Raw genomic sequence first — 27,129 nt, forward strand, 5'->3', positions numbered from 1 at the left:
CCCTGAAAGTGTTCAAGGCCAGGCTGGATGGAGCCTTCTGAGTGAACTGTGTAGTGGGCAAAAACTAATAAAGAACAAACACACACATTTAGCTCTCCATACATAAGAAGAGGACATAGTAATTCAGTAACTAAAATTAAAAAAATATTCATGATCAACTATAGCTTTATAGGCATTGACTAATCTCTTAAGAGACATTTGACATTATCTTGACAATTTCAGACATAAAATCTAAGAAAAACATGAGCTTGAATTTCATACCAGTCTCTATGCCTTGTGGCATCAACTTTCCACACTAGAACAAACCAATTTTTAAATAGATTATTATAGGATTAAGTATATAGAGCTAGAGCTCATTGATATGTCATTAATCTGGAATAGGATTATTCTGGTATTATGTCCATTATTGACTTATTTAACATATAAATTGTGTGGAAGAGAAGCAGAGCAGGCATTTTCTGCCATGCATTAAATGAATTTTCCGAGGAATATGAAGCAACAGACTTCCAGGCTATCACAAACAGAAAAGTGATTTGGCAGAAGTGGCAACAAGTTTTGATGAACAATGCATGACCATGTGAGTGACAAAAGCATCTTACAATTGATGGTATCAAACCTGCTATTAGACCTAACAGCAGGAACACAGCATAGTCATAGAATAACCTGGGTTGGAAAGGATTTAGAGATCTTCTAGTCCATCCTGCTCAAAATGAGTAGAGACATCTACTCTAGGACAGAATGACTTCCCTAGACCTGCTGCCTACACTGCTTTTGATGCAGCCCAGGATACAATCGGCTTTCTGGGCTGTGAGTACACATTGCTGGGTCATGTCCAGCCTCTCATCCACCAGCAGCCCCAAGTCCTTCTCGGCAGGGCTGCTCTTGATCTGCTCACCCTGTATTGATACCAGGGGTTGTCCGACCCAGGTGGAGCACCATGCACTTGGTCTTGTTAAACCTCATGAGGATCACATGGGCCTGCTTCTTGAGCTTGTCCTGGTTCCTCTGCATGCTGAATACAGTTCACAAAACACAGTAAATTCTGATCTGAAGCCTTACTGGTCCTGCAGCTCTCTTCCTGTTTTTCAATTTTTTATATTAAGTGACTTTTTTTTCAGATAAAATTAAAGATTTGCAGCTCTATGTATGTGGTTTGGGTTTTGTTGTTCTGTTTTGGTTTTTCGTTTTACACTGAATGGAAGTCAGAAAACAAATAAGAAATATAACATAAATACTGTGTTACTAAAACCTGTAAATTCTAAACTGATTGAAAAAAAAAGAATTAAAACAAATTCATAAGAAGTACATTATAAAGCTGACTAGATAAGTTATTTAGGTAGCAGTTCAAAAAGAGCTATTGTAAAGAAGTTCCTGAGTGAATTAAAAAATGCTCACAAAGCATGACTGCTTGAAAGAAATTTTATTTGTACGAGAAAAACTTAAAACTCTAGATGTCCCTGTGTATTATGATTCCAGATGATGGAAGTTAGCCACCAGAGGGAGCCCATATAGTCTGGTACAAGGACATCACTGTACAGATATTTCAGATAAGCAATAAACTTTATTGTGAATGGTTTGTAGTCTACATAATAAAACAGTCCTTCTCAGTACTTCATTTCAGATTCATTCTTATTTTTACAGATATAAATAAAACCAAGTGAACTATGAAGAACTATAACCATATCTAGAATATGCTGAAATAAACTAAAATACTCTATACATTACCTCTTTAGTTTATTTTGTTTGAAAATACCCACCATCTAACTTACCATAGTAGCCTACAAATAACATGGATGAGAGAAGACCTGGGAAATTTACAGTGTTGCCTTCAAACAGATTTAGGACTGGAATCATAAGTAACAGTGACATCTATAAGACATTTTTGCTGCATTTGTTTTGCATGCCAAGTTAGTATAATTTTTTACACTGAACATTTAGATTTATCTGAGGAGTCATCTCCTTCTCCAGCCTATTTAAAAAAATACATCTCACAGACTTCCGACGTTTGCCCTATGACTTAAAATATCTTTCTACCATGAAAAGTTCTCAAATAGAAAAAAGTGAGGTTTTAATCAAGAAAAAGCAGTCCTTAACACAGTGGATGTTTTCATTTGATCCTTAGAAGGCTGATACCTCACTCTACCTTCAACATCGTTGTAACTGTCAAAGTTCTATGATTCTAAGTTAATAAAATAAATATAACAGAAGTAGAAACTATAATTAACATCACTACTAGTCCGTGTTTCTAGTCTCTGACACTTCTTATGAATTTGTCTTCCTTTGCTGCTGAATTTAACTGTGCTTTCCCTCTGCACCATGACTGCTTTACAAAATTGATATCAATAAAATAATTTAATGCTTTAAAAAAATTTCAAGGTGTATATATTTACACACTAAATGTGTTATCCTTCCTTAGAATACTTTGCTTATTCCTTAGAATACATTTGATGAAGTTTTTACAGAGAATACAAATAGGATTTGAAGAACACTATAAAACAGCAAATAAGTAAAAAATGTATATAACTTCTCCATAAAATTAAAAAGTGAAGTTTTACTTTTCTTACAATTACTATTTTGTCTAGCAAAAACCACAAAAATAATGTGGATGACTTGAAGTGCACCACGCTCTAGAATACATTAGCAAGGGTCTTTGTAACCCTGGCAGTCAGAATCCTGAATACTAGATGGAGATCCCTAGCCATCCCATGACATGTCAGCAACAGCTAATCAAAGAGGTCTGAACACTGAATTTTCATGTGTCTTTATCCTGATTTCAAAACAACTGAACTTGAAACTCTGACATTCATACATTTTCTTTCTTAATCTTTACTGAAAAATTGCAAAATACACAGGAAGCTTTCAGAAATCATTCCACACACAATCTTACTGCAGCCTACTAGGACCATTAGTGGAACACAGAAGGAATATGAAACCACACTACATTAAAAACACCTCATAGACACATTGCAAGATACCTAGTAATCATATTTAACAATTTACTATAATTTTTCATGACCTACGTTAGTATGTACATTCTTGCTCTGAAAAAAAAAAATCTTTCTGCGCCTACACTAGAAGATAGAGATGTTAGTAAGGACTCCCAGTGCTGAAGAAAACAGCTAAGAGGTACTAATTCCTGTATTCACACACCTAGTGACTGTTTCACGGCAAATATTAAAAGTGACACTAGATATGCAGTACTGTGAGCCTGCTTTATGATGCCAGTCCACGGAAGTCTTATACACCATACCCAACCAGCATTACCTTCAGAAAGTAGTATTCAATTTGGTGCTTAGTAAAGAAACAATATGCATTATTGTATATTAAAATATATATTTTATAAAAAATATACTATATATCTATTAAAATGTTAATTTTGTAAGCTAACCAAACTGATACAACTGTTTCAACAGATCAGTAAGCAGCTGTATAGACATCTCCTCTGAATATATTAATAAATTTCTAATAAATAAAGATTTGAAATGTAATTTATGCAGAAACACTTAGGAGACAACACATAGTTTGTACAAGGAACTACAGTTGCTTGACAAATTTCACTGAGTACCAAGAAACAGTATAGTTTAGTAGTATAAATCTACAAATTACCAAGTTTTATGAACACAAATACCACGTGCACATAATAAATTCTGTTATCAATTTCTATGAATCATTTAACATCAAACGTAATGAATACTAAGAACTTGAAATTGCAAATACATTAAAAATATTGCACATTAAAAAACACGGGTTTGACGTTTTACGGAGAGTGGAAATTTCCAGTTTTAAAGTTAACTTTTCCTATTCTGTTATTTTTAATCTCTTACCAGGTCTTTCCTTCCCAGTTCCTTTTGATTCAGCAAATTTCTGTATTAAACTCTCAACTGTAGTATTTGTCATGTTATTAATAAACTCTTCGTGCACCTTCAAAAGAAAAAAAAAAGAATGCAATTAATTTTAAAAAATAGTTTTCTCTGTAGTTAAGGTTCAAAATACTTTCCTCCAAAATATACTACAGGACTTAAGAGACATCAACAGATATTTTAACAAGGAAATCCCTACTTTGCTTTAGTATTAGCAAGTGTGGATACAATACAGATTAAAAACAGAATGTCAGGTCTAGTTTTTACTTCTATCTTCCATCTAAAAAACTTGTGTATATATAGTTTTCTGAATTTGTCAGCAACATGTCGCACTACAATGTCAGGAAGACAAGCAGTTTCTTAAGCCAGCACCAGTTAAGGGTGTTAACTGTTACTACTAATTATCACAGCTCCCACCTGCTTAAGCAAAAGCATTACTGTTGTAATGTTTTCGGTCTGACAAAAAAACAACATGTTGTTGATAGGTTTTTCCAACAAAGCAGTATGTGTATATGCTTTATGCTTTAGAAATACATAGCATGACCCTTGTGACGACCGTTCACTAGCAGAAAACCTCAGTACTGAAGAAAATAGTGACTCTAAGTGTATGGAAATAAAAAGACACTTCAAAAAAATCTAAAAAAATAGAACTGCTTATAATGATTATTAACCAAATCAACTTATATCCAAACAAAACAAGATACTATATAAGGTTTTGTTACTAAAGATCTTTTGCTCATAAAAATCCAGGCGTATAAAAAAATTTGGAAACTTTTCCAAGTGATCTAATTTCTAGTTTTAATCAAAGAAGTTGTATCCTGATTATGTGTGAAATGAGTGCTAATTCAATATCTAGGGAGCATCAATTAGAAATACACTAACATTTCTTCAAATTGTCATAATATCTTGTTTTCCATTAAGACAATATTCAGACTTATCCTGTAAATTTTGTGACACTGAATTTAAAAATTCAACAGGAAGCCATGGAAATTTGAGCTTATTTGAATTTCCATAATTTGAAAAATGTAATTGCCACAAACACAGTAAGAAATATTCCATTTAATAGTTAAGAAAAATATATAGCATAATCCAAACAAACAAAAAATAGTATAAAAGTTACCTCTCCTATTTGTATATGAATTTCTTTTATAGTATTTGACAATGATTCTATAATCTCTTTCATACGAAGAAGGTGTGTTTCTTCAATGTCTTGAAATTTCTGCAAACCGATATGAGCAATTAGTCATAACAAAAATTCTTTTAAAGACTAAACTTTTTATTTTAATAATTAAATACACTAAATGGAAAAAACCCCAAACAAATAACTTTTTTTCCCTTCCAAATCTTTACCATGGCAATTACAACATTTAAGAATATTGTAAATACTTAAGAATAATTATTTAAGAATACTTAAGTAAGGCGCAGAATTTAGAGTTACGAAATAATGCACTTTAAAAAGCAGCATATCCTTTTAGAACCATTACTGAGGTTTTTTTACTTACTCTTTGAACTTTCATCTAATCTTTATTTTCAAAAAAATCTGATCCATTTCCACCAAAAGAAAACAGGTTTAGGGGGTGTTCAAATAACTCCTCTTTTCTCCATTACTGATGAGTCTTATTTCTGGATATGTTTTGCACTTCCTTTTTAGTACCTTCTCCTCCTCCTCAGAAATAGACGCATGCTTTCTCATTTTCTAGTTAAGTATACATCCTTTCCTTCTTTAAATATGATTAGTTTGTTTGAATTTTAAAATCATCACATATAATTTTTGCAGTTTGTTCCATTTTACTCAGGCTTCCAGCTGACAGCCATTTTAAAATCACTTCCAAATTTCTCAATGGCTCCTTCCTGGCCAAAAATCAGAACTAAAAATGTCCTCATCCTCCCCAACGGTCAACCATAATTGTCTGGAAATCTTTGTTTACTTCTGCTTTTTCCTAGTTCTCTGCCTATTTCTGTAACTTCCCTTTCAAGTGTGTCCAAACTTTGGAGCACCACTTAATCCTCTCTCCAATTTGCACAGGGTTCCCTAAAGATCATCTCTCCCCATTTCACACCTCCTGCTACTCTGATTCACAAATACAACTCTGTCCAGACAAGACAAATATCTGTAACTTCTAAACCCTCAATCTTCTGCCGTACTTACATACCTCTCTAGTCATCAATCGGGCAGACTAAAATTATTTTATTTTTCTCCAGCAGCCTTCCTCTTAAATACAGAGGATACGGTTATCCTCTGTAGCCTATGCTATGATGTTACTCTTGTACTGATTGCCTTATTATGTAAACTATCTCTGGTCTGTCTCTAACATCTGCTCTCAGTCACAGGGGTGTCAAGACATGTATACAATGTGTTCTTTAAACTCTTCTCCTTAAAGCACATGAAAACAGTTGTCCATACAGACACATATTTTTTGTCTGTTAGTGGAAAGCATCCCCCCAATTGTTTTCTTCCTTCTTTTTTATTGTTTTATAATTCAGATTTAAAGTCTCTGAAGTGTAGCCATCTTGAATAAAGCTAGGTATTATAATACAATCCCATAATTCTTATCACAGGTATAATCACTAGCCAAATTATTTACTTTCCCTTTCGAAAGATCAATTTTAAAAAGATGTACTGAAACGGATCTGTAATGTTAATAACCCAACAAATACATGATGCTGCTTAGTGCTTTAAGCTACAATACAAATGTGCTTTAAGCTACAATACAAATGAAAAATCATCATCAGAATCTTTAGCTGTTCAACTCAGTATACACCATTTATTCAAGCACATGTTTTATAAACATGTATGTTTTCCTGTAAATTTACAGTGTTTCTTAAAATGCATTCTTACTTATTCTTGACATTTATTCATATGCAGGCTGCTCAACAGCAAAATTATCAAAATTCAACTCTACCCAGATCTAAAAAAGGTAGAGGACTTTCAAAGGATACAGCATTTTCAACTATTTGATCCTTTCCAGTAATTGCCTGAGCTACATGATTTTAAAAAACCCTCCAGCAATGTGGAAGATCTGGCAAATAAGACAACATGTTTTCTTAGCAACTGCACAGCAAGTGCATAACAATACTATAGATGTACTCAAAAATGTCCCTCCACATGAGGAATTTCTGTCAAATCCAATTTCTAAACAACAACGAATTGTGTTTTCCTACTTCTTCAATCACAATAAACCTTTCCATATTTATCGCAGCAATAACTCTAACTTGTAAATCAAGACTGAAATCAAAACTTGCAGAATGGCAATTTTCTTTTCCAATATGGACAGATGTGGAAAGTTTGCAAATGTCCAATATAACATTAAGTGAAAATTTAATCCTTAAGTAAAAGGATTGCTACAATTAAGGAACTAAGCACATTTAGACCAGTTTGGTTTAAAATGTAGCAAGGAATGGCACATGCAATGATACAGAGAACTTGATATCCTCTGGGAATTTTTAAGACTCAGTCTGTATTCCAGAAACTTTAACAGATGTAAGGGCTTTCCAAAATCTCAGGTAAACCCTGGGAAGACACTTTAACAAGCTGTAACTAAACTGTTTTGATGGAAAAGCCACAATGTATCTCAATATTAAAACTTCTATGAATAATGTCTGGGTGCCCGGCAATTCAGAGGATTTCCCACAAAATCACAATGCATCTACAATACGTCCACAAGTTCCTTTTGCTTTCTTCCTAAAATTTCTTCAAAAAGTCTTTCTTGAGCTAGTGCTCAACTGTGTCATTCAAGGACAGTGCTATCACAACCACCATAGTCAATGTCTGCCTTTCAAACAAATCTATTTCCAAATTAACCACTTTTTCAAAAACTTTGATTTCAGATGGCTTCAGAGATGAAAGTCTATAGACATTAGTCTATTTCAAAGGTAACTCAATTAATATAATACCTACCTGTGCTGTTTCTGTCATTTTCACTTCAAAATCAGCTTTAAACACAGCGTACTTCTCCACATATAGTTTATAGGTATCTGTAGCTTTTTTTGTTTTAACTGCTGCCTGTAGATCAGTACAAAAAGTGTCAAATGTCACACATATGATCTGAGCCAAGGTTTTTACAGTCATTATTAAAAGACAGCCTAGGATGATCCCTAAAAATTATCCAGGGACATATCAAAACAGGGAAGTGTCATAAAAAAAATTTATCACCAAATAACTCATATTCAAGCTATTAAAGATTTCTATTTAGAACTACCATAAACCACATTAAAAAAAAATCTAAAAAAGCTGTTATGTCATTTAAATCCCTTCCACTTACTAGCAGTGAAAAATTTATAATACACTTATTTGGAAATCAAATTCTTATTGCTGACAATAACTCATTAGCTCTGTCAAACATTTACAACAAATTTATATTTGCAACAGCAAAACAGGAAAAAAAGCTAGGTTAGAATATATATATATATTGCACAAGTTATATGTGCAATTCCGAAAGAGTCAATGGTAAAAAAAACCAAGATGGTGCAATTCTCTTAGAAAAAAAGGAAGAAATTGAAAAGTAAAAGCGTTACATCAACGGATTAAGAGGCGTTATCAATGGATTAACAGACATTTGAAAGTGAAACTAATGGAGAACACACTGATAATCAGATTTATGCAGGTTAGTCTTATTTATAATAGTCCTTGTGAGATTTATAATTGTTTTTTCATTATTTGTTGCTAATAAACCAAAATCATCTTTCTGGGAGTTAAATAAAAGATAAAACAAAACACAGGAGAATCTCAGTATTACATGGAGAACAAAACTGAACAAAGTGACTGACTGTGGTAGAGAAAAAGTTATTTTCAAAGTCTACAGCTTGATGAACGAGATGAAGTCTTTCAAACCTTTGATATTCTATTTCCAAGTTAAATGCCAATGAAAATAAAAATAATTTTGAACATCATTTTTCCCCCTAAGCCTTTTTTGTTAAATGTGCCTACTTTATCTCATTGAAATTTCCAATCAGTTGTAAATCAAAAGAACTCCTGAATTGTTAATGACATCAATAAAGACAGCTGTATATTCACCATTTGTTCCAGTTCTGAGTAGCCCTCTTCCCCTTTCCAATTAATTTCATCTGACTCACAGTAAAAACAGAAACTATTTTTTACTTGCAATGAGTTGTAAAGCTGATCATTATCTCTAACACTCAAATGAATTAATAGAAATATGCCCTCTGGCAATAGAGAGATTGATTCTGCAATTTCCAAGAGAAAAATAACAGAAAATCATGAGTAACAATATAGCATTAGCACTTGTTCACCTGCAGAAACATAACCAAGACTTCAAAGGAATAAGGAAACAAAGCTACAGTTTCACTTTTCCTTGTTTTTAAAACTGATTAAGACTGCTTTGCAGTAAGATCATTCCAAATATATCCATTGAAAAGGAAGGAAATGCTAAGTTAAAAGACTTAAAAAAAAGGGTTTTCTGGTAAAGCATTATGTAACTGAACCCCATGTGCAAGGGATTTTGACAAAACAAAAACATTCTCCATCTCCTATCATGTTTAACGATGAGCAGAATCCGAGTATTAATGCTGAAAAGCATTTAAAAAACTAACTACTCAGCAGGACAGACAAAATGACAAAACACATGAACACTGATTAGCAACTAATGTCTCCTGAAAACAGGATGTGACTATTCTCAGGTGCAGCAATTGCTAGAACCATGTTTAGCAAATTTACAGTAAGTGAAAGAAAAGGATCAGTCAAGAATTTTTTGTTAAGTCACTATATATAGAGAAGTTCACATGTCAGAGAACAACAGGAAATCATTACACAACTTAGTATTAACTTTCAGCTGCAGATACCTCCTCAGACTCTTCAATAAAGTATCTCTCCAAACATTTGGCTTTGTATACTGGTATAGATCCCTTGTTTTCTTATAAAGCAGTTATTCTGTGGTTTTGATAGAAAACAGTTTTCATGTTGTGCTTAATGTAATAAATCTATTTTCTACCAAAGAAAAAATAAATGAATACAATCTTTAGTCACCCTGTTTATGAAATTACAAGTGTAAATTTGCATAGATGCATGACTGAAGAGATGTGACAGTACCAGTTACCTGCTCCCACTGGAAACATTTTTTAAGTACTTGCAGAGCGTTCAACTGTGATCTAATTGTATCTAGGAAGATACACAAACCAGCAGAAAATGACCTTCCTCCTACAGTGCTTCCTCTTTCTCTCTTCTCATGTAGTCATCTCTCAGGCTGAACACTTTTTTATTTCCAAATTAATAAGGGTAATGGTACATCTTAAAAACAAGCTTTCCATCAAGTCAGCTTTTCCTCCTGAAAAGTTTTAACGTATTTACAAGAATTCAGAAAAATTATACTTTGAATATACTGGCAGAAAAACATCTGCCAACACACATATTTCTGATTCACGTCTAGAATCCAACATCAACTGTTGTTTGAGACAAAAGCTAGGGGGAAAAAAAGGCTAGATTTATATCAATCTGAAACAACTGGAACATGGTGAACAGAATCACTTTTGTCACCAGTGACAATAACCAATTTTATCAAGATAGTAGTAAAAAAAGCACAAAGATCATTTTAATAAGCACAAAATCTTACACAGATCAGTTAATGAAAGTGGAAATCAGCAGAGAAATCAAGATTTAATAAGAGAAGTTCTAGTTAGAGATGAGGAAATGTGACCTCTTTCCTCTACTAGTTAGATTCCTGAAAACAGGAAAAAGTTACAGTGATGTCAGCAGGTCAAGGAAGGTGATCCTTCCCCCTCCACTCAGCACTGGTAAGGCGGCACCTGCAGTAGTGTCTAGTTCTGGGTTGTCCATTGCAAGAGAGACATGGAGGTACTGCAGTCCACTAAAGGGCAATGAAAGCAATCAAGGGACTGAAGCACCTTTCCCATGAGAAAAGGCTGAGAGCACTGAAACTGCTCAGCCTGGAGAAGAGAAGCCTTAGGGAGAATCTTATCTATACATATAAATACCTGAAGGGAGGACAAAGTCAGGCTCTTTGCAGCGTTGCACAGTGACAGAACCAGAAGCAACGGGTACTAACAGAAAACACAAGAAGTTCCCTCTGAACCTCAGGAAACACCTTTTTCCTGTGAAGGTGACTGAGCCCCGGCAGAGGCTGCTCAGAGAGACTGTGTAATCTCCATCCTTGGAGACACTAAAAAGCCACTTAGATGTGGTCCTGGGTAACTGGCTTGAGGTAGCCCTTCTTGAGCATGGGGGATAGACAGGATGACTTCCAGAGGTCTCTGCCAACCTCAGACATTTTGTCTGAATGGATCAAATGGATCTGCCATAACCCAAGGGCAGTACTAAATACAACATCAAGATACTCATCCCTTGAATTTCTGGTCCATGAAATTGGAACCTTTTAAATTAGCGCTGAAAGTATTGATTACATGTTTTTTTTCTCAATGGAACAGACTTCAAATATTCATGTAATTAGTTACCTTAACCCATAAAAGGGACAACACAATTACTCCTTAGTTCAGTAACAAGGGCACTGACTATTTGTGTCAATCAAACAAAATTGACATTTTATTTTAGGTAATCTAGTAACTAGTGTATCAGAAGAACTTATGAAGGAAAAAATTAAGTCTAGGGAAGAAATATCCATACGCCACATAAAACAATATAAGGAAATATAATCAAAAACATAATAGATGCTAAAAAAAATTATGCGCGATTTCTGTAAAAGCCATTAAACAATACTACCATATAATGCAGGTATGTACAAAATAAAGAATTAGAACTGCAGTGTGATTAGAACAGAGAAGGAAGTAAGAATAAACAAAACATCACTGGGTATTCAAAATATCATGCACATTATAAAAGTCGCAACTACTACTTTTAATTACACTTAACCCTTTCAAAGCATTTTATTAACACAAGGTGAACACATTACTGATTAACAACACAGTTAAAGTAAGACAGAGCTACCTTATCAATTTCTCTCTGCGTTGCTCCTTCCTTTTTCAGGCGGTCTTGTTCCACACACTTTGTATTGTAGTTTTCCTTTGATTTCTGCAAGGCCTGAGTGATACTTTGAATATTTTGCACTGCTTCCAAAGTTCCTGAAACATCCTCTTTAGTCTGCCAAATATCACACGGTTGTCAAAAGCAAATCACTTTAATGTTAACAAGTCATTGGACATGCATAAGAGAAAATTAATAACCTTTTTATAAGCTTTGATTTGTTCATCTCCATACTTGTGAACTTCTTTTATTAGTTCTTGTAATCTCCGCACAAGATCCAAATGACAGCTTGCTAGTTTTTCTGTTGAGGTTTTGAAAACATCCCAAACTGGTGCAAATGTCCTAGATTGAGGAAAATAATACTTAATGTTCATCTGGATTTTTTTCTTTTAGTAGGCTTTTTTTTTTAATAGTGCCAAAGGGTAATCAAGAAATTTACAGTTCACTTCAGTTCCTAAAATTGAAACAAACAAACCCCCCAACAACTGCTGTAAATTCATATTAAATATGTTCCAAATGTACTTGACATCCTATCTACTAATTTTTTATGTTTTCTGTTTTACCCGTATTGACTCTTATTAGTAAATCAAAGCAAAGTTAATTTAATCCTCTCTATTAACAGCACACAATAATACCAAGTGGTAAGATGGTGCAAGAGCAGCTCAAAATAATCTAACATGCAGTAAGTATTTTTATGTATATACTTGAACAGTGAGAACAAATCAGAAATGTATTGGTCAGTTAATTTGTAGTTGTCTTACGCCACTGCAGGCGTAAGATGCAAAAAAATATATTGCCAAAGATGGTCTGTTGATCAACAAAAGGAATTTACTGATCAACAGACTTGAACTGTATGGCACAGGAAGGTGGGATCATCTCTCAGATTGAGATTTCTGTGCTGAATTGACTTCTCTAGATATTCTAAAGATATATTTCTAACTCAATTTCCTGGTTAATGCTGCTAAAAAAAATTAACACTAACCATACCCATTGAAGCACTGGTCTAATCTTTCTGATGAAAAAGAATCCATTAATCATTCCTTTTTTTTATACTCTGTGTATAAAACTTCCATTAAGCTATGGAATGAATCTATGGAAAAGTCTCATTCTGAACATCTCTGAGGACAGATAGCACTCCAACACCAGAAAAAACAGAAACAAATAAATTAACTACCACATTTACAGACCATAAGTTCTCTCTTCAAAATAATTTCCATAGGCTTGAGAACACATAACAGAAGTCATACGTCTGAAAAGAACTGTGCACAGGGGAACAGACAGTTTCTCCATGTTTGGCCTTTGGTCTTTTTATTCATAGTTTTAAAAAACTGTGCTGTCTTAGTTTTTATCATAGCTGCATGATATTTTGCATTGTTACTGAAGAACTAACAATCATTTTTAAAGGTGGCAAAGTTATGCTAACCTTCAACATCAGCAATAAAATACTCAGAATCAAACTTGATTCTTAATAGGCATGCAGATATTTATTTCTCTCTTATGTACACTTACTTACCCAAGTTGAGTGTAATTGCTTGCTGATTTGGCTAGTTTTGTCATTGACCTTGAATATGTCTCTTCTATTGTAGCCCTGACAAAGAAAACCATCAAAAGCATAATTGAAATTTTGAAGACATTTGAAGAAAGTTGAATATGCATTCTAAAGGTACAAGACAAAGGACTTTTTACTTTAGCTGAAAATTACTCCATTTTAATGACCCCTCAAAATCTTTATGAAAAATTACATTACTATATTTAAAAAAATAATCTAAGAACCCTGTGACGGAACATTATAGGGAACAGAACAAGTAAAACATAGGAACTGAAGACTTGAAAAATACCATTCCTTCCTTCCTATTTGCTGTTCTCAACTGCTTTTAACATTTTTTAGTAACAGACAGAATGAAGTGTCATAACCATCACCTGTCTAGCACTGTCTAAGCAGGAGAGACTTACACAGCAACAAAATAAAATATATTTGTAATGAAAATATCACAATAAACAAACTGAATGCTTACTGAGCAATCACATTAAACAAAATGAGGTCTTGTCTAGTCTTGTTATGGGGGGGTTGTTTATTCCTTTGTTTAAATTCTTTGCATAGTGATATCTGAGTTTGGAAGCCAAATAATATGTAGTGGTAAGTCTTGTGTTCTTCTTTTTATACTTATTTTTAAAGAAGGTTGTCTCAGTACATTCAGATTTATTTTGGAAAATTTCTTCCCTACACAAAGTTTTATTATATTTTCCTTCATTTGAACACATAATTTCACCTGTCTTGCAGAGATGCGAAATCCATGGGTCAGCACAGATTTCCTCCTCAGAGCCTCTGCTGGGGCAATTGACATGGAATAACCTATTGCAGCAGTGACTGTGCAAGGCCTTCCTCACCCTCCTACTATTGAAGACACACAGTATTTTCTACCCTAAACCAATATTAATTATGTAGCACCAACTTAGATTTAGAAGCATCTTGTATTTCAGTAAATACTGTAATCGCCTTTTTTTGAAAAGCTTGAAGCAATTTCTTTCCTGCTGCATAATGCCTTTACACAGGGAGAAAAGAGAACAAAAAAGGGAAATGAAGAATTCACCCCTCTCTCAAGTTACAGCACGACTATAATCTAAGACAAAGGTTTTTATCTCTCCTGTACAGCAACGCTTTCCAAGCAAAAATAATTGCTTTGTGAAAATATGTAACAAAGCAGCAGTAGTCACCTGAGACAGAGGCATGTATTAAAACCTTCCAAAATAACTATCCTATTAGTTGAAAATCAATTTGGAAAAGGGGATTAAATTGTAATATGGAATAAATAAATTACATTTTAAATATCATCTAGTGTGAAGTTATTCACCACAAAAAAAAAGGTCAATTAACTTTCAATTAACTTTATCCTACTTCCACATATGAACATACCTTTGATTAAGTTTAAATTCCCAAGGTTTGGAATTCTTGCTTACTGTACAGCAGCAAGAACATACACACCAAGCACAGGCAGTGTTTGTTTTTTTTTAATTACCACAATGACTTATTTATCCTCCTTATTTTTTAAATACAAGAATTCTGACCAAAATTCACATCTCTTCCTTGGACCAATTTACAGCATACTTGCCTGAGCAATCTTCACAAAACTGGAGTTCTGTCATTTACCACACAACATCAACATACATCCATTATAAATACCAGCAACTAGAAGATGCTGTTACGGACCAGCTGGGAATATATATTTACATTTGTCCTATCAACTGACTTTCCAGAGCACTCTGACGTACAGGTAACACACTATGAACTCCTTAAATTAAAAAAATTAAATTAATTTTCACCCATTTGAACATCTGTCTTTGCTTGAGACTTGCTTAACATTTAAAAGTTAAATGGGAATATATGCATTGCCAATTTCATCTGATCTAGAAGATTCTTTTTACAATGCTTACAGGCAAGTGGTACAGAAAAACATTAAAAAGTCTACTGGAGAAAAGCCAACATATTCCTGTTCCTATTTGGCTCCTAGATGAGCAGAGTAGTTTCTTACATATAAACAGCTTAGTTACTAAATACACTCAAAAACAAGACAGCTCACCTACAAAATCTTCCCAGTATTTAAAGGAAAAACACCTATGTGGGCAGCCCAACCTTCTTATTTTCACTTCTTTAAACCCCCAAATTTTCTACAAGCTTTATCAAGAAAGCATAGCCTTTATATTCAAGGCCAGGTTGGATCGGACATGAACAACCTGGTCTAGTGGAAGGTGTCCCTGCCCTCGGCAGAGGGGTTGGAATTAGATGATCTTTAAGGTCCCTTCAAACTATTCTGTGATTCTAACAAAAGGTATCTCTCTTTTAGCAGATTGGTAACCTGTCCCCCCCCAATACTGAGCAGATTGCCTGCCAGAAAACTCTTTCGGATTACATGCTCCTGAACCACAGATCCTACTGCCTTTCAGTTCTTTTAGTACTTGACCAATAACAAATACTCAAGAGCAAAACTGAAAAAGTGAAAATTGAATTGGTATTGACTCACTGAACACAGACAAAGAGGAAAATCTCTGTTCCTTCTAGGGATATCCACTAGGAATAGTAGATACAGCATAGAAATATTATTACAAATTAATACACTTCAAACACTTTTTTTTTTTCCTCAGAGAGAACAACTTTACAATCTCAGAATAGTCTTACAGAAATTTTGAGAGAAAATTCTTAAAAAAGAAATCCTTATGCTAACTATAATTAAAAAAAGTTATCCAATATCTTACACATTTTTTCCTTTTTTTCATTACTAATCCTGGAGAAAAGGAAACAGTATGCTTACCTAATTAGGCTACGCACAACTAAGCAGCAGTTTAGTTACTTGTTCTGAACAGTACAAGTAACAGAGATGGGCTTCATATAGACATGTCTCCTTTGTGCCCTAAGCAGTCTGTACATCCAAACACAGTGCTAAGAACATGTAAGTACTCTAACTTGTTAAAAGTATCACCAAAAACTTGGATCTATCTCTACCTGTTCAATAGTTCTCAGTTTTCACTCTCTTATATATCCACTTATTAAAAAAAAAAAAAGGCAAAAAAGCTGGTGTGTCAAAAGGCATGGAAGGACAGATGTGAAGTTCAAATTTATATAAGTTTAGTTTTCATAGCGAAGGGTTCAGAAAATCAGGTACACAAAAGTCAGAGCATAAAAACAACGAAGCATAAAATCTCAGCGACTCCTAATAAATGTTGCCCATCCACTTAACATATTTCTAGCAGAAAACGGTACTGTAAAACACTATTTAGACTGTAATCTGCAAAACAAGGAGGGGAGCAGATAATAGTGTGCAACATCTCAATTTCTCTGCAATAAACAAATATGCAAAATAGATCATGGACAAGACAACTGGACCATTGTAAAATACTGCTGAAATACTGTGCAATCAAATTTCTTTTTGAGACCAAGAATTTGACTCATGTGAAAAAATGTGTCCTACTCAACCATTTTAATCTCCCAGGATGTTGACTGACATCCCACAGTAACTTCACAATGGCAGCAAAGGGCTTCACTGCCTAGATGTTATCTCCTAAAAGGTTTTAGTATAGTGAGGACACCAAATTTTGACGTGTCTCCATTTCTCTGAAACTAAACTGTATGCCACAAACTACTGGTAGCTTAGGCTGTGACTGATCAGTGATTCATCCTCTCACTTGAAGTATCTATTCATTACTCAACTGTTTTTTTCTAATTGCAGCCTGGCACACTCAGATGTGGCAGTAAAAGAGGGTTGAAGAATACTCCATGGAGGTTTAATATCCTGATGGGAGAAGGTCATTGGAAAGGACTAAACTTAGTGCTTATGGTCTGCATCACTGACAGATGTTTTCCAATCCCAGGGAGCCGCTCTTAAGGAACTATACTGCAGTCTTATCAAATAAATTCCAGGGCAGCACTAAAATTCTAGGGAATCTCAGTGAGTTAACGTGAACTGAATTTTTTTAACAAATCTTACAAAAAATGCTGTAAGATGGCTGCATATCTTTCCTGATCCATGCACAGGAAAAAACATTTCTTGACTTCTCACTGAAGGATAATGTATTCCTACATAGTCATTACTCTTCAGAAGTTATTTAAATGTATGCTTAAATGAGGAAAAAAAATTGTCCCCTTCTTGACAAACCGCAAGAACTAATTAGCAGAAACTTGGGCCAAAATGTTTTAATATGTGTAAGTTTGTGAAGCGTTAAGCATTTCATACTACTTGTGAACAATGGGATATCCGCCTGCTCAATCCAACAGAGGATTTCACTGGAATCCTGTGTGGCTTCATAATGCATTCTCTGAAATCAGGGCTTCTTAAAACACAAGATTACTTGGGCTGTGCCCTCCTCAATCAGTCCCTTGTGAGTATTTTCCATGTGTTATCTAGTGTCCGTAACTGAATGAAGACAAAATCCTGAAGCAAACATACAATTTCCTTCAGAAAGGAAATTCCTTTGTTCAGCACAGCAGAAGAGCACTCTTCTTTCAAAAAGAACTAAAAAAAGCACTGTTTTGGTACTTGTGACATTTTCAGATTTCAGTCTTATTCCTTCCATTTCAGAGAAGAACCCGTGTTATTTTCTGCATGCTATTTTCCTGTCCCTACATATCACTCTTTTCTTTAACAAACCTATTCTCTCAATATCTGAAAGTATAATTTTTTAAAGATTATACTAGCAGTTGCTATAATTCTGCATCTCTAATCAAAACCTCTGTAAAACTGATAATTTTTGCAACTTTAAATTATCTTTTTTCTTCCAAACAGGATGAAAAATTTCAAATAATTTAAATAAATTGCTGGACAGCTAATGTGACACTTCTAGACTTTTACTCTAGTTTTTTTAATAAAACCTGAAAAATTAGAAGGTTGTTATGAACTCCTGCTTAACTGGTCTCTATTCAGTTCTAAGTGAATGGAATAAATATAGATATTCCTGTAGGATATAAGAGATATATTAAAATTATAATTGATTTTTAACATATTTTGCACATTACTGTTAAAACGCAATGATAAACAATAGAAACCACAAACATTATATTAAAGACCTGGGATTACCAAGGATGAATACTTACCTTTCTCTTATAAAGTCTGCTAAGTCTTTTGTGGACAAATGTCCGTGTTTCATGTTATGATAGAGGACATCAAAGCCATTGTTCCTTTCTCCCTAAAGATAAATAGAAAGCAGAACTATGAAACACAACGTGTTTGAACTTATGCATTTTAATAACTGCTCAAGTTTCATCAAGTGAATTATTTCTAATGTTTCAGCTTTTTAAAAACTGCTGTTAGTTCCCACTAATCCCATAAATGTAAGCCAAACTAAAATCACCTCACAGCTACTACTACCCATCTATCACATATTTGTAGACTATATCACAAGTACTGAGGCCATGTTGCTGAGAACACAGCTGCACTGGGCAGGACACGTCTCCAGGATGAAGGACCACCGCCTCCCTAAGATCGTTCTCTATGGTGAACCTGCCACCGGCTGCCGCAAGAGAGGAGCCCCAAAGAGGAGATACAAGGACTCCCTGAAACAACATCTCAGCCTTGGCCATATTGATCAACATAACTGGTCTGCTTTGGCCTCCAATCGGGAAGTCTGGAGACACACCATCTATAACGCTGCTGATGCCTTTGAGAAAGCACGCAGGATCACCCCCGAGGAGAAAAGACAACGCAGAAAGAATCGTGCCTTGCAGAATATACCACCTAAGGAGTCTTTCTGCTGTGCCTTTTGCAACCGGACGTGCCTGTCTCGTATTGGCCTTTTTAGCCACCAACACGCTTGCAACAAACGTGGGTAGAGCCCTCCCAAATCTTTGTTTGCAAAGCCCAGCCATGATGATGATATTCAAAGCCATTTCTTTTGTAGATTTCTAGCAATCTTGTATTCTTTCACTAAGTACTGTACTATCTCTTCATTCTTTTATATCTTCCATTATTTTCCATGAACTGAAATTCACACTTAGAGACCACTAGATATCCTGTTTCCCCAATACATCACACTTCATTTATCTTCTTCTGCTTTTTATAAAAAAAAAAATCACTAATCTCTTCCTTCTAACAAAAAGCTTTCCTTTTTCTGTTCTGAAGTTTTAAAACATTTTCCCTCGAGTAAGGCATACCTCAGTAATAAAAGTGAGACACTGCCCAAAACACTAATTAATAAACTCAGTCAGATTATGACCTCTGGCACTATGGTGAATTTCCACCTGACAGGAGAATGCAACAATAGTAGAAATGAGAGGAAGGAGACGCAAGACACGGCATAATAGCACTGCTACTATAAAGGTTTTCCTGTCAAACTATCCATTCCCCTCCTCTCTTCCAGAAGGTTCAGATCTATAATGCTGCTCCTACAAAAGATACAGAAGCATGCTGTAATGAAAACTGCACGCGTGTTCCAAGTGGAAGGGAAAGAAGACTAGGATGGGATAGGATAGAATGGAATAGATTATTTCAGCTGGAAGAGATCTACAGTCATCATCTCACCCAACTGGCTGACCACCTCAGAGCTGACCCGAAGTTAAATCATGTTGTTAAGGGCATAGTCCAAATGCCCCTTTAAAGACTGACAGGCTCAAGGCACTGACCACCCTCTCTAGCAACCCTGTTCCAGTTTTTGATTACCCTCTCAGAGTAAAGGAATGCTTCCTAATGTCCAATCTGAATCTTCCCTGGCACAGTTTTCAACCATTCCTATGCATCCCTATCACTGGATTCCAGGGAGAAGAGATGATCATGTCTCTCCCCATATTCTCTGCTCAGGAAGCTGTAGAAACCAATCAGGTCACCCTCAGCCTCCTTTTTTTTTCCAAACTACACAAGTCCAAAGTCCATAGTAGCTCCTTGCAGGACATGCCTTCCAGCCCTCTTACCAGCCTTGTTGCTCTCCTCCGGATACATCTAAGTACTTTCACATCCTTAAAATCCTGGACTTTTCACAAAGGCAGCTCTATATTGTCAGTGAGAGGAGCCTGAGAATTTGGTCATATACCCTTCCAAACGTTTCTGTCTGTTCAATTCTGCAAAAATTTGTTTGTGCAGCCAAAGGCAAACCTGATAAGGGAAATTATACAGCTGAAAAATAAAGCTGGCAAATAAAAACAAGGAGCACTGATCCAGATCACTACAAGGACACGAACAAGCTGCATTGCTCAGCCAAAGAGGCGGGAGCAAGGAGAAGGCATGCAGGAATCTGCCATCTTCAATAAGTAGAAGCAGTCTAGAAGAACTTCACAGCAGCCATGGTATTAAGTCCACTTCTGCGAAGCTGCAAATTGCCTTAAAGGATACCATACACAGACATATAAATTTACAAATAACAGATAACTGAAGGCAATTTGATTCAGATTACTAGTCAGGATTATTTGCTTTACTTCTTCCAAGCACTGGGGAAAGCAAAACCAAACAAAGAGAAAAAATATCCTATAAAATCACAGTTCCTAAGATTGCAGTAAGTTGTAACCTGAAAAAGTGCATCAAAATTCAAATCAGTTTGGCATGAGTGTAATTACAGTCTGTAAAAAGTACAAGCAGCATAAACAAAACACATTAAATAGAGCAAACTCTAAAAGGACTATCTACAGAGCAAGGTTTTACCAAGACTGAAAAACAAAAGTATAAGAACACCAATTAGTAGAAAATGTAATTTCTTTTTAAATGTTGTTTTACTCTTTGAAGTACCAGTTTAAATAGTTTCACTCCCCTTTCGCTCCTATCCAAACACTTTTTCTTGTAGTTTGAAGCCCACAGTAACTTTGAATACTGGTACACTAACTTATTAACTTTATGCAGTTAATCAATATAAACCCTGAATGCCACTGCACTATAATTAAGACTTCACCAATGCTTTCAATTAGAATACAGAATATAATTCTTATTAAACTACTCCAAAGTTATTACTGTGCTGAAATTTAGAGATAAGCATTTACAAGTAATTATTAGGCATTTCTTCCAGAAAAACAAATAAAATTCTCCTTTATGAAATGTTCTTTGCTGTAAAGTGTTTATTCTTTCTAAACCAACACGGTCAAAATGCACTGAACATAGGCCACTTCTCAACTTTTTGAGAAGGTCCCATTAGGGCCTTTTCTACACTGGAGCTCCATAAATTTCCTGTCACTTTAGAAATGCAGGAAGGGTAGCTTAGCCATGACCCAGTCTCTGGCTGCAGCCCTTCTGATAAACTGTCAGAAATGTAACTGTGCAAATCTTTAGAGAATGGAACGAACCAAAACAACCAATTGCCATCATTATCTTGTTCCCAAACTGTAACTGAAGGTTACTGCAAAGGAAGTAATTTTTCCACTTCAATTAGGTTTTCTAATCAGTCCTGCTCTTGTTCCTGACTTAACATAAAATAGTAGAAAGCATGACAGAGAATCAGAATAGATACTGTTCTTAATTAAAATAAGTCCCTTGAAAGCCATATTCCTTATATGTTATCAATAGCTATCAGAGCTTAAGAGTCTATGTGCAAAATACATTAAAGTTTCAACAAAACACCAAGCTGAAAGCAGGCACCCAGATTTGAGGGCTCATGGGGTTTAAGCCTGGCACAACTAAAAGACATAGCTTCACATATAATGTGAAGTACAACCTATCTGACCAATATCAGGCTCTACCTAAAAGCATAAACATCTAGACTTCAAAACTCTTTTACATGATCAACAGTTCTGATGACTAACCTGATGACAATGCTACTCATGTTTGGAGACACATGTGTACCTAAGCCAAATTAAGTACAGTATCTCAGTGCAGAGAGCAGATATTTTTCTGCTTTAGGAAAAGCTATACAACATATTCACAGTTTCTCCACTCAGTAGTTATGTTTGTGAAGAGCAGCAACTAGAGTTATTTTGTATTTAACATTTACATTGTATATGTGGTGGCTAAGATGAAAAGTTGTTCAATTTACAAAAGCCAACTATGTATTCTCTTGCATACACACGGGCCATAAACACCGTGTTTTGGTTGTTTTTCCTCAGCAGTTCACCTCCCCACACGTACTGCACAGAATTCTGTCCATGGAAATTGTGTGCCTAGACACTTCTTCTTCATTGGGTGTTTTTACCTGCTCTTTTCCAGGGGCAACAGTACAGCTGTGATCACTAAAAGAACAGTACCGGTCCACTTAAAAATAAATTAATGCAGCACACAGTAGAAGGAACTGGTGAAACCTTCCACTCCCATTCAGAAGCAGCTACCATCCACTGCCATAACAGATAGACAGCGAAGTCAGATGAATATTCTTCTACAAGTTGCATATCAAAGAAAGAGGATTCTCTGTTGTCATGTATAACATCAGGTTCTATGTAACAGACTTCCAGATCAGTTTGACAGACCATTCTGAGTGTCATTCTGCAGGTAAACCACCATCCGGTGAGGATGATCCTGTCATTACTCAACAGAAAACAACTGTAAAACTGCGTATGAGAATGCAAAATAAGTGGTCCCCTCTCCATATAGGCAACATTTAATTGCTCTGAAGTTCATTAGCAGTTTTCTCCTTTCTCAGAGCTAACAAAACCTCTTTGGAAGCTGGTGTTCTTGTTGAGGTTTCCTATTATATCCTGCTGTAAGAAAGCTCTTTTGTATCTACAGCACAGGTGTCCCCTGACAGCAGTCCATAGGAGGAAAGAGAACTCCAAATGCAAGTAAACACCTCACTTAAATAAGCCTACAATGAAGCACTACTGACCAACCTGGCACACAAAACAAATTAAAGTTACAGAAAGCAAGGGCAAGCAGTCCTTCCATTTCCCTTCATCAAGAACTAGTTGCAATGATTTCCTCATGGAAATGAAAGTAGCCCTGTCAGCAAATGTGAACTCAGAAAGCAGCATTTCCATGGCTTGTGCATAACAGGAAACAGATTACAGGAACTGTGTTCCACTGAACTACTTGAAATAATTTTAAAAGTTTTAAGACTATGTTTGTTTGTTGCAATAAAAGTGATTCTGAATTTAAAATCCACATTTAATAAAGTAGCCAGAAATTTCTGGGCAATCTGCAGTGGCATTTATTTCGTATGTTTCTAATCAAATTGAGTGCAAGCACTATCTCCTCTGGATCAAAACTGTTCAACATTAACATCTATTAGTGTAAAAAGCTTATATTCTGTTAAAAGCACTTTCTATTTACCCAGTTCCTATGGGGGTGACCCTAAAGTTCCCATTACTGATCAGATACTGAATTCAGGGATATGTAAACTCATTTTAGATAGTCTGAAAAACACTGTTGTCAATTTTTTTAGACTGTGACTCCTTGTTGCAGTTTCAAATCAGTAACATGTGTTTCATGCTTTCTACCTAGATAATGATTTATTGGGCCCTGCATAGAAAAAACATTCCTGTGTTTAATTTTATGTGTGTTACATTTCTGAAAGCTATCTATTAGTAAATTTCAAATTGTAAGTGTCTGAAAAAGCTGTAAAAAACCTCGGAGTACTGAAAAAAACAGTCACCTGATGCTTACAGATGCAACATATCTTCTTTAGTTCTGGAAGTTTTGAGAAGATTGAATACAAAAGCAACCTGGCAATTTCAATTTCCTTCTTCCAGCTTCAATATATTAAAAAAAGATCAGCTCCAGAGAAGCTGTACACATATGAGGAAGGACAGATATTTTTCTCCATAAACAGACAACTAAAAATATTTTCTAACAAATAGATGGAAAGATGGCAACTCATGCTAGATGCACACATGCACAGGAAGGAGACTAAGCAAATATTGCACAACAGCTCAGAGCATCCAGCTGTATGCCAAGCAGAAGAGTAATGCTGTGTAAACATATGAATGGAACTACAGATGTCAGCATGACAAGTCTCGGTGTCAGTCATACTCACATGTTTGTAGGAAAATACATTTTACCCTTAATAGAGCAAGTCTCTTTGCAAAGCTAGGATTATTAAACCTAGATACTGCCAGCCATGTTACAAAAGCTCCTGAAAAAAATCAATCCTCCACACAGCTATTCTTAAAAGTTACAAGTAACACAACCAATTCAAAAAATAAAAGAAATTCATCAAAGCCAATATGAACATACATTTTTATATCCCAGAACTTCCAGAGTTACCAAGCACAGAATTACACAGAAACCAGTTTCAACTATACACAGAACTTCCAACAGTTTAATCAAATTAATTTTAAACTATTCATAAACAAACACTGACTGGTTTGGAAGGGGCTTATTTTTCTGACTTGTTAATAATAATTCTATTAAACTATGTCAAAAGCATCATCTGCACCAGTCAGTTTAAATACGATGTCAAAACTTAAGCAATATTTTCTGTTAAGGAAACAGTAAGTCAACAATAAAGAACACTTTCTATTCTACAATACCAGTCTGAGTGTACTCAAAGTGACGAAATGCAGCTATGTTTAATGGAAACAGCTTATAATAGTGTTACCTTGAAGGTACAATACTGTTTTGATTCAGTACATACATAGCAGCAAGCACACAATGTTTTATGACAACATCCTAATTAGGAATTGGGAATGTTTGGCCACGTGACTTGTATGCCTAAAATTCAGTCATAAGAATCAAAGCCATTTATATCCTGTACTACTAGTTCATAACTTTTGATACCCAAAAATACCCTCCTGACTTTGAAAACCGCTGCTTTAGACTGCCGCGCTCCTGTAGCTGACTCCTGCATCTTGCAAGTGATAGTAAAATTTTTCAAGATACAGTACAGGCCTCTGTACTTCAGAGTCTTATCTATCAAGGACCTCTTACCAAGACCCCTTTCCAAGAGATGGTAGGCCCATAAAACATCCAATTTTCTTACATTCTCTAACAACAACACATGTAACTATTCAGACACTTCAAAAAGCAATGCAAGAGGAAAACCTCATAAGCTTTAAGACTGTTACAACAAAGAAGGTAAGATTTGTTTTGTTTACACGAGTACTTTTAGCAAGACAACAGCTTAATTAGTATGTAAGGAATTGATACATTCACATATTTGTCCCTCTCCTTTTCTGAAGAAATCATTTAAGACAGTCAAGACTCTGATGTCTTTTCCTATCAGCTACAGCAAATTACCAAATCAAGGGAAAGCACCATACAGCTCAAGATCCAGACTTCCATTTCCAATGAACAATTTCAGCTGCAAACTGCTGAGAGCATGCATGTCAAATATTAATTATGTTTTGGATTCATTTTCACATCAGTACTTAAAAAAGCCTAATTATTCGATTTCATAGGTGACGTAAATATTTTACCTGGTGTTACTTAGAAGGGTAAGGCAAAGGCAAGAAATAAAAGACAATTCTTCATAAGTTCTACACACTACTACGTTCCTTTCTCCTTACACATTTCTCTTCATTTTAATCATCTAGAATTTTTAGTTATTATGCATTCAGTGCATTTTAACATTCTTATTTCCATCTTAACTTTCTCACCACAATTCAAAGCCTATAGAGAGTGTGTCCCAAGACTTTCAAAGCACAGCAGTAGCAATACTGAACAATAACCTATTATGAAAAGTTAGCAGAAATGGAGAAGCCTTATGATTCAAAATGTACAAACTTCTAATTTACGTCTAGTTTTGCTGATATATAGAAACTCAATACTTTAAGACTTTACAAATCCATCACTACAGTTAATCTTGAAAGACACTTACCCACAAGAGTAAAGAAGGAATATTACCCATTCCTTTTAATTTTACTTCTACACAAAAGAAAACTCTGCTCAGGTATTACAAAAGTTTCTTGGTTAAGTTTTGTAAGTTAAGATCCTGTCTAATGTCTTTATTGTCACTGCAATACAAACAAGAACACGTCTTGTTCTACCTTATGTCATTTTTGGAAGCAGGAGAAAAATCTGCAGTAATAGAAGAAATTTCCCTTCTCCTGGCATGCATTGATGACCCACGCTAGGAGTTTTACTAACAGAGCTAAAAGGCAGAAACTTTGCAGAGCAGAAAGAGAGGATGGGAATTTTGGGTAGATGTCTACTACCTCATATTTGCCAATAGGATTTCTGAAGACACAGACAGGGAAACAGAACATATGGGAATGGCCCACTGTCTTTAACGATTCAACAAAATTACTAACTAATTAACAAAATAAAATACAATTGATCAGACAAATAGTTAAATGAATGTACGATAGTACTTAACATAGTTTAATAGAAAAATGTTTGATTTCCATTGCGATAGCTGCATAAACAACTCCTATTTTACTTTGATCTTAGGTGGAAATAGTAACTTTTCCAATGAAAATGCATCTTCTTATATAAATTTTCTTTTTAGGAAAGATAAAAAATTTTCACATTAGTTTAATACTGATCTCCTACTTGAGGCTTCAAATTAAACAGATTTTGTATACCAAGAGAGCAAATCTAACATTCTGTTTCATTAAATTTTAATAGTATGTTGAGAGCAAAACGTAAGGACTCAAAACTAAATACAAAGCTGCAAATAAAACACAGATTTGAACTATACCCTATATTCAAGAATAGTGTATTATAATTGTGAAAATAGTTTTCCCTAAACTTTAACTGTTGCTTACACTGAAAAAGTAAACACGTAAAAGGCATTTTTCTGTCACTTCAGTCTCAACAAATAAGAATTTTTATGTTGCCGTTATTAGCTGGTAGAGAGGCACATAAAAAACCCAAACATGTAAAGAAATACAACTTTGTAAACCCACAGTTTAGCTTTTCATCCATATGTATCTACCCACTTAAAAACACGCATATTTCCGCAGAGATGACTTATAAAATCGCGTGTCCGGAGCCAACGGGAAAGCCTGTTGTTTCCCTGGACGGCTGGTGCTCGGGCTGTAGCTCCTCA

General features: G+C 35.0%; 1 protein-coding gene across 3 annotated transcripts in view; it reads right to left on the reverse strand.

Moving 5' to 3' along the window:
* FCHO2 (FCH domain only 2) overlaps positions 1–27,129 on the reverse strand; it is an 81,692-nt gene that overhangs the window by 53,916 nt on the left and 647 nt on the right. For all 3 annotated transcript variants that reach the window (XM_017808206.1, XM_017808205.1, XM_017808204.1), the window contains exons 2-8: positions 18,395–18,486; positions 13,325–13,399; positions 12,012–12,153; positions 11,776–11,928; positions 7,759–7,863; positions 4,981–5,079; positions 3,825–3,921 (exon numbers count right to left, since the gene is read on the reverse strand). In XM_017808206.1, the coding sequence (XP_017663695.1) occupies positions 3,825–3,921; positions 4,981–5,079; positions 7,759–7,863; positions 11,776–11,928; positions 12,012–12,153; positions 13,325–13,399; positions 18,395–18,486 (763 nt within the window). The remainder of the gene's footprint in view (positions 1–3,824; positions 3,922–4,980; positions 5,080–7,758; positions 7,864–11,775; positions 11,929–12,011; positions 12,154–13,324; positions 13,400–18,394; positions 18,487–27,129) is intronic.

Source organism: Lepidothrix coronata, unplaced genomic scaffold (genome assembly GCF_001604755.1).
Source record: "Lepidothrix coronata isolate B3197 unplaced genomic scaffold, Lepidothrix_coronata-1.0 Scaffold22, whole genome shotgun sequence".
Taxonomy (NCBI): Eukaryota; Metazoa; Chordata; class Aves; order Passeriformes; family Pipridae; genus Lepidothrix; species Lepidothrix coronata.